Genomic DNA, 17,554 nt, shown 5'->3' with positions numbered 1-17,554 from the left:
CACCGCAGTAATGGTTGGTGTGTCTTCAGCTGCATGTGAAAGCTCTTTTTCAACACGAACCTGCATTCTCACTCATTTCCGAAGAACAATGCTGTATTCTCGGAAGAGAGATTTAGAGAGGTTCACAGCAGTTGGCAGTTTATCCATTAACATTGATCTTGCAACCACAATTTCATTTTGCAGGCTCATGCTTCTTTGCTCTGTGCATGCAGGCACCCGAAGTGGCTTGAGGAGGCGGGGGTCCAGGAGAGCTGTTGTCTTAGCCAGGAGAGAGGATGTGGCTTTCATTCAGTCAACATTCTTTTGAGAGAATCTTGTCTCCATCTCAACAGTTGCTCTGTCCAGAATGTTGAACATTGACCTTTTAAAGGTCAGGTTAGAGTGACCAGTTTAAATATCAGCTCCCCCTGTCCTAATGAGGATGAGATGATGGTACCATCAAGCTGTGAGCTCACTATCCGTCTCCTTTTAGGTGGATTGGTACTTTCACACTGCGAGAAACGCTCCTCCCAGAAGGAATCACTTCTCAGCTTCTACAATGCGCCCAGTGAAGCTGTCACAGCCTCACATGCAGTGCACTGATCAACAGTTTGTGACTGTAGGATGGAGTTTCCTGATGTCAGTGCACCAAGCACATGAAGGAGGACTTTTGCAGTTGCAAAGGAGCTCTGCCTCTCCAGCTGGGCCAGGAGACCACTTTCCTCCGTACAAACATCCAAGGGTGCAGTGTCACCCTCTGCTGCCTCAGACAGGAGTCTCCTGATGCTGTCCTCGTTGTTCACAATGGACTCAGTGACCTCAAAGTGGCTGGTCCAGCAGATCTTCAGTAATCTCTTCACTGTTGGTGCATTGTATGTGTGTGTAACATAGTGTCTATGACAAAATGCTCAGTAGCTCAGTTGGTAGAGCGGGTTGTCTTATAACCGGAAGGTTGGCGGTTCGATTCCCGCTCCCGCAGGTGTAATACTGTCGTTGTGTCCTTGGGCAAGACACTTCACCCACATTGCCTAATATGAAAGTTGTGAGAGTGAATGGTTGGTGGTGGTCGGAGGGGCCAATGGTGCGTATTGGCAGCCTCGCTTCCGTCAGTCTGCAATGTGAAGCATCTTTGAGTGTCCTGAAAAGCGCTACATAAAACCAATGCATTATTACTATCTGGTGGCCAAAGTATGTCATTGTAACTTCATCTGTGCAGCAAAAACACATTTTTTTCATTAATTTGAGGGCCATATGGAGTGGTCATCTTGGTCATCTAAAGAAAACACATTTATCAGTGGTGTGTGAGCACAATTCAGGGAAAAAAACTAAACTAAACTAAAGACCGTGGGAAATAAATGTCACGGGTGCAGGATGGAAGGACCCAAGCGCAGGCCGTCAGGCAGAGTTCAGGAGGTTTATTTGCAGAAATCCAGGAACGCAAGCTGAGCTGAGATGCAGGCAGGGACACCACAGAACACACGGACAACCCACAACGAGCTGACAAGACACACCAGGGGGCTATTGCACAAAAGTAGGATAAATACATCCAGGATAAATGAAAATGCGCGGCTTGAGTAAGTCTAGTCGGTGTTTTCTCGGATTAATCGGTTGCACGTTTGCCGAGCCAGGATGAAATGACGTGGCTTACTCAAGCCAGGTGAGGAGCATCAGGATAAGTGGCGTTCACGGCGTTCTTCAGAAGACCACGACATCGATCACAGAATCACAGATTGAAAATGGAACAAGGACGAGCATCTTACTTCACATGGGAAAAGCAGCAGTGTGGACTATACCGCGGCTGTCGGGGGGGCTCTCTTAAAAAGGGGGGTGCCCCAGAGCGAGGACTTTACACAAAACACGTCCATTAATTTCACTCCATATATTCCAGCCTGTACGTCTGCTTTAAGTGACGTTTAAGGCACAGCGCCCCCACGCTTCAATGGTGAGGACAAGTACTGCATGCAGGCCGCAGCTTTATTAAAGTGAAATAGTGATGTGCAAATCATCCACTAAAAATGGCCTAATTCTGCATATGATCCATGATTATGATCATACAAAAATGATAATTATAAAATACAGGAAATACACGGGGGAAACAGCATTTTGCCAATATTTAGGATATTTATTCAAGAATATTTCAACTCTGTGTCCGTGCTATCTAATGGAATCAATTGTCCTCATGTTGTGTTCTGTTTCATCCCTCATCTGTCATGAAGAACAAACCTGCCCGGCTAGAAAAGAACCTGTAGCAGGTGAAAACCTAACATAAAAATATTCTGCAGTCTGGTAAGTTATTTAAGTGTAACCCAAAGAGCAATTATCACATGAAGTGATAAATTTGTTGTCTTCTGAGAATGAATTTCTGTATGATTTTAGCCGTTAAAAAAGTGGAGTCAGAATGATGTGGGACCGTTTCACCCTGAAGCTGGAGTCCTGAAATAGGACGATTTTCCTATTTTCAGGAGACAGTTAAGACAAAATGATGCTGTCTGTTATATTGTGTCCATTTCAGTGGTGTGAGACATTTATTTTTCCTTTGTTTCTCATTTTACTCATTGTGTAGCTTCAGGGTTGTTTTATTTTAGTTTTTATTCTTTATTTTTTACATCAGTGTGGTTTAGTACCAATTTCATTAAGGTTTTTTTTCCCGTTGTCTTTACAATAATTGTGAACCTTTTATTGTAGGACTTGTATTACTAAAGAAAGGATTCTGAAACGTCTGTGTTGAAAGTTATGTTGGTCTTCATATAATCTCAGCAACAACATAATACTAAAGTCAACCAGACGCTGCAGATGCAGCGACTACAACAGTAAGATTTGGCTGCAGGATGATTAAATGATGTAATGTGTAGAAAAATCCAGGAAATGCTGTAAACCACACCCATTTCTCACATTGTTGACAGCAGTTTATTCTTATCCTGGTAGTTAGCCTGCTGTGGAGCAGCTAGCTGCAGAGAATAAATCACCACGGTGACTGGTCCGGGATAAACTTGGCCAGCTTTTGTGCAATCGACTTGAGGCTAACTTCGTCCAGGATCACCACAAGATCGCCACAGAATAACAACAGTTTGCCGGCTTAATCCCTTATCCTGGTTTTGTGCAATAGCCCCCAGGAGAGCTAGACTTAAATAGGGGTAGACGCAGGTGAGGCACATTAGGGAGTTAACGAGGCGGGAGAACATCAGGGCAGACAAACACAAAACAGGACCCCAGCGCCCCCACGAGGTCGCAGGGGTACAGGGCGTGACAATAAAAGGCTTGCTAAAACAAAGGATCTTCTAAACCTTTTTAGTGTGATCGATTACGTGGTCTTCTGAAGAACGTCGTGAACGCCACTTATCCTGACGCTCCACACCTGGCTTGAGGAAGCCGCGTCTTTTCATCCTGGCTCGGCAAACATGCAACTGATTAATCTTAGAAAACACCAACAAGACTGACTCAAGCCGCGCATTTTCATTTATCCTGGATGGATTTATCCTACTTTTGTGCAAACCCCCCCCCCCCCCCCCCCCCCCCCCCCCCCCCCCGGTGAATGTCAGATCCCTGAGCAACAAAACCTTGATCCTGAGGGACTCTTTCAGCTCCAGTGACTGGATTTCCTCTGTGACTGAGACTTGGATCAGCGCTGGTGACTGTGGAGCTTTTAATGAACTTGTACCGGCTGTGGACATCAGGCCATGGAGCTGGAACGGCAGATATTTATAGAAATGCTCCTGGTTTTGTCCCCAGGCCTTCGTCCCCGTTGTGTCTGTTTAAAGGGTCTTTATTGGTGTTTCGATCGTTACTCAGACATTTATTTCTAGGAGTAAATGTTTGATTTTCAGGTAAAGAGGTGTTATGACCCAGGTGATGTGTGTGAGGATCAGCAGCCTCCTCAGGTGTCCTCTCACCTCCTGAGTGTGTGTGATTGTGATTGGTTGATGTCGGGCAGGTGGGGAGTGTTGCTGGAGCCAACAGAGGACTGATCATGAACACACTTTTAAATTTGATGCTTTAAACTGTGACAGAGATTCAAACACTCTTTATCTTCTGATGTGAACTGATGAATGAATGACAGCAAATGAAGAGTTCAGTAAAATCCAATATCATCAGCAGAGAAGCTGATTTTCTTTCTCTTGCAGTGATTTGTAGCTGAGATGGGAAATGATTTCTTCATGTGAACAATCAGGTTTGATCATGAACAAAACTATTTCGGGACTGAAAAAGTGAGGGCAGCCATGTTGTAGTGATTGATTACTGAGATGATGATGATGGACTTCTCAAAGTAAATGATCTGGTTTCATCATGAAAAACAAACAGATATAACTCTATCTGCTACTCATTTGTTTCAAACCACAATGTAGACATGGATCAGCTATCAGTGTGTTGGTTGAACATCTGCTGTGTGTGTTCAGTGAAGTGTATCAGTGTGTAGCAGTGAGTTCAGTTTCTGTTCAGTCTGACTGAGGGAGGTTTTTGTACGACGGTTTTTCACTGTGTGAACACAGCTTGACTGTTGATAACATGACCACTCAGACAGTAATAAACTGCAGCATCTTCAGCTTGAACTCCACTGATGGTCAGAGTGAAGCGAGAGTTTGATCCACTGCCTGTAAAACGATCTGGAGTTTCTGATTCTTGCTGGTTAGCATAGTCAATGAGCCTTCGAGGAGGTTGTCCATCTTTCTGTTGGTACCAGGCTAAAAAGTGTTCCTCGTTACCATCATTATCAACATCAGCAGTAAAAACATCCTGACTGGTGTTACATGGTATGGTGACGGTTCCTCCCACAGCAGAGCTGACTGCTGCAGACTGAGTCACTGTGACCTGGCCTCTGGACTCTGAGGAGACACAGACAGAAAGACAAAGCAGCCTCATAGTTCTGTGGGCTTCATTTCAGAGGGACGGATGTTGATGGAGGAGAGCAGTTGGATTCTCTGGACTTTACCTGTGAAGCAGCAGCAGAGGAGAGTCCAGATGAGGACGCAGATCACACTCATGTTTGTGAGCAGGAGGATTTCTCTGTCTTCTCTGGTCCTGAAGGACAGCTGTCAGTCCTCCAGTCTTCAGCTGTCAGGACTATAAACTCTCCCAGAGCACTGGAGCATGGAGCTGCTGATGCAAAGTGTCTCTCTATGGAAATGCTCTGACTGACTCCAACAGGGACTTGATCACTTTCATCACTGACTTTCACTCTGGATTCACACTTTTAGTGGAATATTGAAGGAATGTGCTGGATATTTAAAGATGAGTCTGGAGTTTTCTCCATTTTCCACATTGTCACATATGTTTCTGGTTTAGTTTTGGTGAGTTAGTTTGTTTCCCAGTCAGAGAGTGGTGTCTCTCTGCAGTCAGAGGTTTTTGTACAGCGGCTCAATGAGTTTGTATCACTGTGGTTCACGTTCGGTGGAGGAACCAGACTGGATGTTGGAAGTAAGTTGATTCTCCTTTAATAATAACAGCTAAAAGGTTCAAATTCAATCATTAAACCTTCTTCTGAATGATTTGAGATCAGAAAGATGTGTTTTTCTAGATAATTATTGTAATGATGAAGTTTTAATCTCCTCTGATTTCATGCCGTAGAGCTCAGCTCTGCTTCACTTTCAGTAAATCGAGGAGAAAAGTTTTGCTCTCAAGCTTCCAGCGGATTAAAATCAAGATTAAGTGATAAAATCTATGTCTCTCAGAGTTAATCACAATAATCATGCTTAATTAATGTAGGGAAGACTGAAGATTAATTGTTGTAATTGTGATTAATTACCTTGTCAGGCAAAACTGTATTTTCAACATTGACTTGGTATTAAGTTGCTCTACATGACACTTTATTTTGAAAGTAAATCCAACAAGGTCCGAAACGAAATTCTTTCTTTGTGTTTGATTCCCGATCAAGACACTCTGGTCAGAAATCAGTCACTGCAGGACGTCGCCTTGCTAAAACTTCAACAATGACTTTAAATTCACCTTTTGAACTGATGGTTTGGACTGATGAATGCTTTACGTTATGGACTGAAAACTGTCTTCAAATGGCACTTGTCAAAACCTCCTCATATAGCAGCTTTATTGACTGTTTGTCTTTTGAAATTCTGTTGTAAATAATTTTAAAAACCGACGTTGATTTGAAGCTGATGTTGTTAAAGTTTCCACTCATAAACTTTGTGAAAACATGGATGCAAATCTTTGCCAGTAAAGGTTGAGACATGTGCTTGCGTTGCTTTGGGTGCAGTTTGAGGAGTTTGAGGTCAAACTGTTGGAGGATTCTCTCTGTGCTGATGTGCATGAGAGGCTTCTTAAAGGGAAGTGAAACAATGTGTGAGCCAGTGACTGCTGGAGCAGAAAAAGCATCTGACAGCAACTTCTTCAAGGACAAAAGCATCGGTGTCCCACTCAAGCTGTGCGGCTGTGTGCTCCCTGTCCTCCAGGTGATACCCGGCCCACCCTGACGGTGCTGCCCCCCTCCAGAGAGGAGCTGCAGCAGGGGACGGCCACGCTCATGTGCCTGGCCAACAAGGGCTTCCCCTCAGACTGGAGTCTGAGCTGGAGGGTGGAGGACAGCAGCAGCAGCAGCAGCAGCAGCTGGGAGCAGAGCAGCAGCCCCGGGGTGCTGCAGAAGCTGGACGGCCTCTACAGCTGGAGCAGCACCCTGAGGCTCCCTGCAGACCAGTGGAGGAAGGTGGGCTCTGTGACCTGTGAGGCCACCCGGGGCTCCCAGACTCCCCTCAGAGAGACACTGAGGAGAGACCAGTGTTCCCAGTCCTGACCGGACTCACTGGGACTCTCTCACTCATCTCACCTCTGTCACTCTCTCTCTTTCCCTTTTTCTATCTTCACACCAAACTGACTTCAGCAATATTCCTCTTCTGCCTGCTGATTTTCTTCAAGCTTTGACCAAATAAACATTGTTTTCACATCAGCTGTTCACTCGCGGATTTCTTCTTTTCAACAATAAACTCATCGTTTTGGAGCACAGATTTCACTTGATGGATTTTCTCTGTATTCCACCTCTTGTTTCACACATTTCACAATAACCAGAATCAAAACACCAGCAGTCAGTCAGAGGAAGCTGCTCTCTTCACTCAGGATGAAAAAACCTGCTTAACTTTTCTTCATACCATCAAATACACATTCAGATCATTGTGACAGTTTACAATTTTCTTCACATGCTGATTTAACTTCAGAGAGACATGAGAGTTTATAAAATCTAAGGGTTGGGGTCAGTGAAGAGTTGCTCGATGTGCTGGAGAACTCCAGCAAGCCAACCTTCCTGCAGCTCCACATGGACTCACCACACGGCCACATACAGCTGACGTTCAAGCATCATGAAGGAGGTGAGATCGTCACCAGTGGGTTTTCTCCTCCAAACCTCCAAACATCTCTTCTCAAATGAGCAGGTAACTGTCTCAGGCTCATGAGAGACCTGCATGCTGCAATGCTGGGTCAGCCTGCATGCAGGATAAAGCAGCTGCTCAGGTTTGAGGGTCGGGTGCTGTGCAACTTCAAGCCAGACAAATATTTCAGTTTGGAGAGGCTCAACCAAACACTTTCGGTCAGGCTTGTAACTCAGTAACTCCAGCTGGCTGAGACGTCAAGCTGTGTCTGCTGGAAGACTTTGTTGAAGCCAAACTGAACTTCTTTCCAGCCTTAAAGTTCTGAGATGTAAAGAGTACAGTGATAGTGTGGTTGGACGTGAAGGATTATGTCTTGATCCACTGCGAGTCTTTCTCAATCTTCCCAGTGGCCAGCATGATACTCCAGGTCTGTGTTGAGACTGAGAGGCGGTCCCTGGCTTACTGCAGGACTCTGGAGACCTACAGGGACCATGGCAGGCTCTGGATGGAGAAGGTCCTCCACCTCATTCCTCCTGACCTGATAACCAGTCTGAACAGTCTCCTGGGAGTGCTGACGTTTGTCCGCTCCATCGACCTCATCATGACTGGGGACGATGTTGACTTTAACCATCTGGAGGACCTGCTGGTCCACATGAGTCCCACACACTCCCAGGTTCACCTGCAGCAGTGACAGATTCTGTCCAGGTTCACTCTGCTCAAAATCTACAACACAGTGATTTGGAAGCTGAACGATGTCGTTCCACATTGAGGAGAGGGACAAGTGCAACTTGCTCTGAAGACCCCCCAGGGTCACAATTAAACAATAGTCCAGTCACAGGCTCTGAGCTGCTTCTGTAGTGTAAACACAGCCAGACTACTCTCACCGAGTGTCTTATTATGAAATGTCCATAAGAATTACAAAAGAAAAGAGCATGAAGACAGGTCTTTCTGCACATGCCACTCTCGCTATCCACACCTCACTTTGTGATGCATTTCGAATGGCACTGCTTCAATTCACTGTCCTTTCCACCACTGCAGTACTCATGGTCAATGATGGCGCCGGTTGGGTGGCGGCCAGTTGAACAGCTCCACGTTTATCTTTACCTTTTAGCCCTTTTAATCTAACCGATTACCTTTTTAACACCTACACGATGTTATCTGGCAATTTTTTCTTTTAACCTTCTCTCTTAAACTTTCTAACCATAACCCGAGTGTTCAAGATGTGCCTGATTAGCAGAGGAGTGCGCGTGTATTGTAAAGAGGAGCTCAATGCCTATCGGAGTCGAGCGGCTGCTCCTCCAACAGGACTACCCAGAGAAGTAAGGATACGCAGAAGAGGGAAGAGGGCTGGAGTGGCTGTGAGAGCGAGGAAAGACAGACAAGCCAAGAGGACATACCTGCCATTCGTCCTTATGGGGAACGTCAGATCGCTGGTCAACAAGACAGATGAGCTCTCCGCCCTGATGAGGAGCCGGGGAGAATACGGGAGGTGTAGCCTGCTATTCCTCACTGAATCCTGGCTGAATCCCGACATCCCAGACGGAGCGGTGGAGCAAGACGGATTCACCATGGTCCGAGCGGATAGGACCAGGAGCAGCGGTAAAAACAAAGGAGGCGGGATCACCGTGTTCGTAAATACCAACTGGTGCAAGCCGGGTCACATCACCGTCAAAGAGCAAGTCTGCACTTCGGATATTGAACTGCTGGCGCTAGGTTTGAGACCGGATTTCTGTCCAAGAGAAATCTCACATGTTGTGGCAGTGACTGTTTACATTCCTCCGAGTGCGGTCTCGGCGCGGGCAAATGACGTCATCCACTCTTGCATCGCGGGGTTACAGACTGCGCACCCAGACGCATGTGTTATTGTGAATGGGGACTTTAATCACTTAAATGTTTGTGTTAACAATTCTTCAAGCTGCAATTGACTGTATGTGTGTGTGTGCTCTTATTTTGAAGTGAGCGCTCTTATTGTTGAAACTGCCTGCGCTTCCTTCCTCCTCCTCCGTTCAGCTACTGCAGCATTTATGAGGATGTAGCAGTCATTGATGATGTGAGTTATGGGCAAAGTGATGATAAATGAATGTGTATGCCTCATATGCATCTTCTGCTGGCGTTGTGTGGCTCCTGAGCTGTGTTTATGCGGCCTAAATTGTTCGTTTTTTATGCGTTAGCATAGCCGCGAATTAGCATCTTTAAGCTAACTGTGAGAGTGTATGTGTGGCAGTCTGATGTTATATCTGCTTTATATGTTTATGAGTCCAGGTTGAATTCAGTTTGTTTTCATTCCTTGCTCTGTGCTTGATTGCTCCATTGGATGTACATGATGTTAATTAAGTCTTTATTTCTGTCATTCCAGAAACTGCTCTGCTTTGCTTGCTTGGTTGCTTGCTTTCATCATCTAATAAATGCAGAACTGCAGTAAAAGCTTCAGCTCATTCTGATGACTCACGTGCTCTCTGACCGGAGTCCTACAGTGGTCAGTTAATCGCTAAAATCAGCATTCAGAGGTCAGCATCCTCAACAAATGGTCCTTCGAGCCGGATTACTGACTGCTGTAGGATGTCATCAGATCAAGACCGAGATCCCCTTCCTCACATGGATGGACAAGAGCAGCAAGTGAGACAGCGCCGCACACCTAGACACCTAGAAGATTACATCCTTGCCTACAACCCTCAGAGGCCTGCCCCTTCCTCCCACATCAACAACGGCGATCGTGAGGAGCAGAGAGGAGCAGCAGCCAGGGCAAACAGCGGGCAAGCGGGTGCAGCTTCTCCTCTCGGTGCAAGCGGGACCTCACACAGCTCTAACCCAGGTGACCCACTGAGCACCACATCATTGAAACAGCTAATTGAATCTCTATCCAGGAGTGAGAGGGAGGAAAGGACGGAAATAGCCGAAGTCACTCGCAAACTCCAGCTGTATGAACACAGACAACGTCGTCGTCAGGAGCTACTGGGGCACATCACGTCCTTCCTGCAGGAAGAAGAGGAGAATGAGGACACTCACAATGTAAAAGGTATGATGCCCCATCAACCACGGAGACAGTCCCCACTCCATAATCCTACCTGGGTTCAAACTCCGAGCCACTCCCCTAAAGCAGGGAGGCAGGAGTATAATATGGAGTCTCACACAGAAAGACACACATCAAATGTGATCCCAACACTAGAGGGAGAAGCTGAACTGAGAGATCTCACTCCTACTGTAAGAGAGAGAGCAGAATCTGCATTCAAGCCAATACATTCAGTCTCTCCAAAGCCTCCTCACACTCCCTACTCAGTCATCTCCTCTGGCATGATGTCGCCGGCCTCAGCTCAAAATCAACTCATGAGGCCAGTTCCTGTACAGCCCCAGACAGCAGAACCATATCGACCGGCGGAGGAAGCTTCCTACAGACACCAACCTCAGGTACTGCAGCGACTCGGCACCACAGCCCAGCCTTACCAAAACACACAATCGTCAATAAGCTATCCCCCACCTCAAGCCGCCACAACACAGGACCTGCCTCATTATAGGCCTGTTCCACCCCAGACTGTTCCACCCATAGCAAGGATGTGTAACACTGCGGCAGCTTTTCAGTCACAGTTCCCATCAGGCCATTTTACTCCCTCACAAAACATTGATCTGCAGCCACGCTCCTTGTATGGTGTGCCCAAACCCAAAATCCCAGATTTCACCGCAGACAGTGAAAGGGAATTTGCTAATCTGAAGTTAGCCTTGGAAAACCTGCTCGAGCCTTATCCAGAACTGACTGAAAAATACAAATATCATGTGTTACTTGAACACCTCAAGTTCCCAGAAGCACAGATGATCGGCCAGTCATGCCGGCATGATCCATACCCATACACGGCAACCATGCAAGCACTACAGCTTCAGTACGGTCAGCCACATCAGCTAGCACAGAATGAGATAGCAGCCATCCTGATGACACCTGATGTGAAATCCGGAGATGCACGCACTTTCCAGAGCTTCGCTCTCAGAGTCCACCTCCTCGTCAGTATGCTGCTCTCCCTGGAGGGATCTCAAGGGCTGGAACTCAACTGCTGCTCACACGTTGACCACCTACTGAGTAAGCTGCCCAAATATCACCGAGATGGGTTCATTGAGTACCTCCAGCTACAGGGAAAGCTCAACACCGTGAGCCTTAACCCGTACAATCTCCAAGATCTGAATAGTTGGCTTCAAGGTAAAGCTCAACAGCAGCGTCTGTCAGACAGACTGGTGCAGCGCTACCAACTGGAGAAACCAGCCAGCAGTGGGAGAGAGAAAATCCTATTTAGGGTCAAAGGTCAGAGTGCGGCTGTGTACCATGGAGCAGAACCCACTCAGCCACACACCTCCAACAAACCCACGTCATAAGGTGTCAAGAAACCCTTTAAGGTGCACTGCCTCTTCTGTGACAGCAAAGAACACTACATCAGCCGCTGTCCCAGTATTAAAGCGCAATCAACGACGGAGCTGGACAGGTGGATAACAGAAGGCAAACGCTGTTGGAAATGTGCACGTGCACATACCCCTGAATCTTGCAACCTCAAAAAACCTTGCAGTGACTGCGGTGATGTCCACCTTCAGGTGCTTCACAATGTTGCCCAGCGTTACTCCTCTGATCTGCAGCCAAGAGCCCCCGAGAGTCGAGTCTACTTGACACCCAGTATAGCATCCAACAGTGTGCTTCTCAAGGTGGTTCCCGTGTTCCTGCACAACAATTCTAATCTGATAGAAACCTTTGCTGTGCTAGATGATGGAGCCCAACGGTCCATAATCCTGCCAGCAGCTGTTCAGCAGCTCCAGTTGAAGGGGGAGTCAGAGACCCTCATTTTACGCACAGTGCGTACAGACATCACACACCTGCAGGGTTCAAAGGTCAGCTTCGAGATCTCCCCCAAAGCCAACCCACAGAAGCGGTACAAAGTGCAGGGAGCATTTACCGCCACAGGTCTGGATCTGGTAGAACAAACCTACCCGGTCCAGATGCTCCAAAGACGACACTCCCACCTGAAAGGAATACCACTGCAGTCATTCCACAAGGTTCGTCCACTGGTGCTACTTGGTTCAGATCACTCCCACCTCATCACTCCGACTAAGCTCATCCGCAGAGGGCCTAACGGTGGACCCATAGCCATTCACACCGCCCTGGGATGGGCCCTGCAGGGTTCAGAGAGATGTGGGCCGGAGCGATCTTCATCACAACAATGTCTCTTCACGTCAGTCACCATTCCAGATGATCTCCTCCACCGAAACGTCGAAAGACTGTGGCAGCTCGATGTTCTGCCCTTCCGAAATGAGAAAATGGTGGTTCGTTCTCGTGAGGACCAGGATGCAATCGTTCTCCTCGAAACGAAAACTCAGCGACTCGACGTGGGAGGAGTCCAGAGATACGCAACTCCCCTCCTGAGGAAACCGGGAGCACCTCAACTCACCAGCTCTGCACATGCAGTCATGGCTCACCTGCGGTCCACTGAGAGACGACTCCGGAGGGAGCCAGAGAGGGCAGCAACCTACGCAGCTGAGATCAATAAACTCATCAAAGCAGGGTACGTAAAGAAGCTCCACCCGAGGGAGGTAGAACAGTCAGCAGAAGCATGGTACATACCTCATCATCTGGTTTGTCACAACAACAAACCACGCCTGGTCTTTGATTGTTCATTCCGGTGCCATGACGTCTCTCTGAACGAACAGCTCCTACCTGGACCTACACTGGGTCCTTCGCTGGTTGGGGTCCTCCTTCGCTTCAGGCAACACCAGGTGGCAGTAAGCGGTGACATCCGTGCAATGTTTCATCAAATCCGCCTGCTACCTGAGGACAGACCACTCCTCCGGTTCATCTGGAGGGACATGCGCTGTGAAGACCCACCAGATCTGTATGAATGGCAAGTGCTGCCATTCGGCACAACAAGCAGCCCATGTTGTGCCATCTTTGCGCTCCAACAACATGCTCGTAACCACCAGAACACCCATCCTGGGGTGTTACAATCTGTACAGCACAGCTTCTATGTTGATAACTGTCTCGAGAGTTTTCCCAGCACTTCTGCAGCCAAAGAGAGAGTTGACCAGTTGCGCACTCCTCTGGCAGAAGGAGGGTTCGATCTCAGGCAGTGGGCCAGCAATCAGCCCACAGTGGTGGCCCACCTTCCAACAGGCGCAAGATCCTCAGCAACGGAACAGTGGCTAAGCCAGAACCGTACTGAGCCACTTGAACCCACCTTAGGCTTAAGGTGGAACTGTGCTGCTGACACCCTCAGTTATCAGTACAGGAAAATCGAGCACTCAGCACTGACAATGAGAACGGCGTATCAAGTGTTAGCCAGTCAGTACGACCCACTAGGGTTCATGGTGCCATTCACAACCAGAGCTAAAGTGCTAATCCAGCAGCTGTGGTCCAAGCAACGGGGCTGGGATGATCCTGACCTACCTCATGTCCTCAGAGAAGCATGGGAAACCTGGGAGAGTGAGTTGGAACATCTCAGCAGTGTGTCCATCCCCCGCTGTTACTCGCCCATCCTGATGGAAGTTTCAGATGTCAGGTGTGACCTCCATGTCTTCTGTGATGCTTCGGAGCGAGCGTATGGCGCTGTGGCCTACTTAGCAGTCCATGCAGGAGATACTATCCACACCTCATTCGTGATGGCAAGATCCAGAGTTGCTCCCAAAAGGCAGCAGTCCATCCCCTGCTTGGAGCTCTGCGCAGCACTAGCTGGAGCTCAACTGGCCAAGCTCATTACAACTGAGATGTCACTCCCCCTCCGCCAAACAATTCTGTGGTCTGACTCCACCACAGTTCTGGAGTGGCTCCAATCTGACTCCTGCCGGTTTAAGGTGTTCGTTGGAACTCGGGTGTCAGAAATACAAGAGCTGACGGACCGACGTTTGTGGCGCTACATCGACAGTCCAAACAATCCAGCCGACGATATAACCAGAGGAAAAATGCTGTTGGATCTGGCAGAACCTGGTCGCTGGAGTCAGGGCCCCCCTTACCTCAAGCAAAGTCCAGAACACTGGCCAAAGAAGCCTGAGCAAACCACAAAGGCAGGCTCATCTGAACTCAAAGGCATCACCTTTTGTTGCTTCACGGCCGTGGAGCCCAACAACAGCATTCCTGATGCTAATCAATATAGCTCATGGGAGCAGCTGGTGGAAGCCACCCAACAAGCTCACGGGGCAGCCACAAACCAAAGAAACGATGACTCCCTCAGTCACAGAGATGCAGAGGTCCTGCTGCTGAGAGGGTGTCAAGCTCAGAGCTTCACAGAGGAGGTTACGGCCCTCAAAGCACACAAACCTCTCCCAACTCACAGTCGTCTCCTCAATCTTGCTCCAGAGTGGGATGATGGAACCGGTCTCATTCGGGTGGGAGGGAGGCTGCGAAGACTGCAGAATCCAAGTGTTGGGGAGATTCATCCAGTTGTGCTGGATCCAAAACATCCTGCAGTGAAACTCCTCATCAAAAACATGGATGAGCGTCTGTTGCACCCAGGCACAGAGCGAGTCTACGCGGAGTTGAGGAGGCAGTATTGGATTCTACGAGGACGTCAGGCAGTCCGACATCACCAACATAATTGTTCAAGTTGTCAGCGTTGGAGAGCACAACCAAAGGTGCCACAGATGGCAGACCTCCCTCCTCAACGCCTCAGATTGCTTTGTCCTCCCTTCTATTCAACGGGTGTCGACTGCTTCGGGCCTTACCTGGTGAAGATGGGCAGGCGGACAGAGAAGCGCTGGGGTGTGATCTTTAAGTGTCTCACAACACGTGCAGTCCACATTGAGCTTCTGAATTCCATGGATGTTGATGCCTTCCTCCTCGCTTTGCTTCGATTCATCGCTCGGCGCGGTCGCCCAAAGGAAGTGCTGTCAGATTGTGGTACCAACTTCAGAGGTGCAGAGCGTGAGCTCCGAGAGGCCTTTGCAGCTATGGAAGCACAACTGAGGAAAAATCTGGCAACCTCTCAGATCGACTTCAAGTTCAACCCACCAAGTGCTCCACACTTCGGTGGGGTGTGGGAGAGAGAGGTGAGGTCGGTCAAGTTGGGTCTTCAAGTAGCAGTGGGAAACCAGTCTGTCTCAGAAGACGTCCTGCACACGGTCTTGGTGGAAGTGGAAGGGATCTTGAATTCAAAGCCATTGGGATACGTGTCAGCTGACGTGGCCGACGTGGACCCCATCACTCCGAATATTCTCCTCATGGGGCGGCGAGATGCAGCTCTGCCTCAAGTGGTCTACACTCCAGCCGGGATGGGGCGGCGAAGATGGCGACACTGTCAAGCACTGGTGGATCAGTTCTGGCTTCACTTCACAAAGAACTACTTACCAATCCTCCAGACCCGATCAAAATGGCAGAAGTCAACTCCGAACATTGCTGTGGACTCGGTTGTACTCATCACCGACCCATCACTTCCAAGAGCTCAGTGGCCCATCGGCAGAGTCATGAAGACCATTGTTAGTTCGGATGGTTGTGTCAGAGCAGCAGAGGTCAAAGTCAAAGACAAGGTCTACACAAGACCAGTTGCTCGACTTGTTGAGCTTCCTGCCCTCCAAGATGACTCAAAGACACTTGAAGAATCTCTGGGTTTTACACATTCACAAGTGAATGTGGGGGCGGCTGTTAACAATTCTTCAAGCTGCAATTGACTGTATGTGTGTGTGTGCTCTTATTTTGAAGTGAGCGCTCTTATTGTTGAAACTGCCTGCGCTTCCTTCCTCCTCCTCCGTTCAGCTACTGCAGCATTTATGAGGATGTAGCAGTCATTGATGATGTGAGTTATGGGCAAAGTGATGATAAATGAATGTGTATGCCTCATATGCATCTTCTGCTGGCGTTGTGTGGCTCCTGAGCTGTGTTTTAAATTGTTCGTTTTTTATGCGTTAGCATAGCCGCGAATTAGCATCTTTAAGCTAACTGTGAGAGTGTATGTGTGGCAGTCTGATGTTATATCTGCTTTATATGTTTATGAGTCCAGGTTGAATTCAGTTTGTTTTCATTCCTTGCTCTGTGCTTGATTGCTCCATTGGATGTACATGATGTTAATTAAGTCTTTATTTCTGTCATTCCAGAAACTGCTCTGCTTTGCTTGCTTGGTTGCTTGCTTTCATCATCTAATAAATGCAGAACTGCAGTAAAAGCTTCAGCTCATTCTGATGACTCACGTGCTCTCTGACCGGAGTCCTACAGTGGTCAGTTAATCGCTAAAATCAGCATTCAGAGGTCAGCATCCTCAACAGTTTGAAAGACGCTGACGGACTTTACCCAGTATGTCACATGCAAAACAAGGGAGGAAAAAATATTAGACAAATTCTATGTCAATGTGAAGGGAGCTTACACATCCACAGCTCTCCCGCCACAAGGGGCATCAGACCGCAACATGGTCTGGATGGAACCAGCATACATCCCTGTAATAAGGAGGCTGCCTGTCACCACCAGGACTGTCCAGCAATGGTCAGAGGATGTGGAGGAGCAGCTGAGGGCGTGTTTTGAGACCAATGACTGGGGGATGTTCCAGAGAGTCCACGGGGACGACATAGATGGTCTTGTAGACTGTGTCACGGACTACATCAAGTTCTGCGAGGAGAGCATCGTCCCCATTAAAAAGGTGCGGTGCTTTCCTAACAACAAGCCGTGGATAAATGGCAACATCAAGGCCCTCCTGACAAGAAAGAGGAGGCTGTTTAAAGCAGGGGACGCTGAGGGAGCCAAGGCCGCTCAGAAGGAGGTGAAGAAGGAGCTGAGGGCAGCCAGAGACAGCTACAGGAGGAAACTGGAGGGATGGTGGCCCACAGCTCTAAGGAGGTGTGGAAGGGCTTTAAGAAGATCACGGGTCTCAAGCAGCCACACACTGTGGTGGAGGGAACCCGAGAGCAGGCAGATGATCTGAACTGCTTTTTTAACCAAGGTTTGACCAACCTGTCCCCTGTCACCCCCCAATGTCCCCCTCCCCCTCCCTCTCCTCCCCTCTCCAATGCACCCCACCCGAGGCAGCTGTAGCCCCCACTTCTCCTGACCCCCTCACACCCCAGCAGCAGGAGCCTCCCACCACCACCGGGTGGAACCAGGGAGCATGCTCCACACCCAGAGACGCCCACAGCTCAATAACAGCTGAGCAGGTGAGGAAGCAGTTCTCCAGAGTGGACATACACAAGGCCAGAGGACCAGAAAACATCAACCCCAGGGTACTGAAGGTGTGTGCTGGAGAGCTAGCGGGCACATTCCAGCATCTCTTCAGTCTATCTCTAAGACTGAGGAAGGTTCCACAGCTCTGGAAGACCTCATGCATCGTCCCGGT

General features: G+C 48.4%; 1 gene segment (V, D, J or C); it reads left to right on the top strand.

Annotated features, from left to right (window-relative positions):
* Positions 1 to 5,015: 5,015 nt before the first annotated feature.
* LOC115409002 (Ig kappa-b4 chain C region-like) lies at positions 5,016 to 6,853 on the top strand. The segment is given in 2 exon segments: positions 5,016 to 5,205; positions 6,378 to 6,853. Coding segments are annotated over 2 exon segments (357 nt in total).
* Positions 6,854 to 17,554: the final 10,701 nt, after the last annotated feature.

Source organism: Salarias fasciatus, chromosome 22 (genome assembly GCF_902148845.1).
Source record: "Salarias fasciatus chromosome 22, fSalaFa1.1, whole genome shotgun sequence".
NCBI lineage: Eukaryota > Metazoa > Chordata > Actinopteri > Blenniiformes > Blenniidae > Salarias > Salarias fasciatus.
Note: the sequence above shows the minus strand (reverse complement) of the source record. Positions and strands in the feature narration are given on the sequence as shown.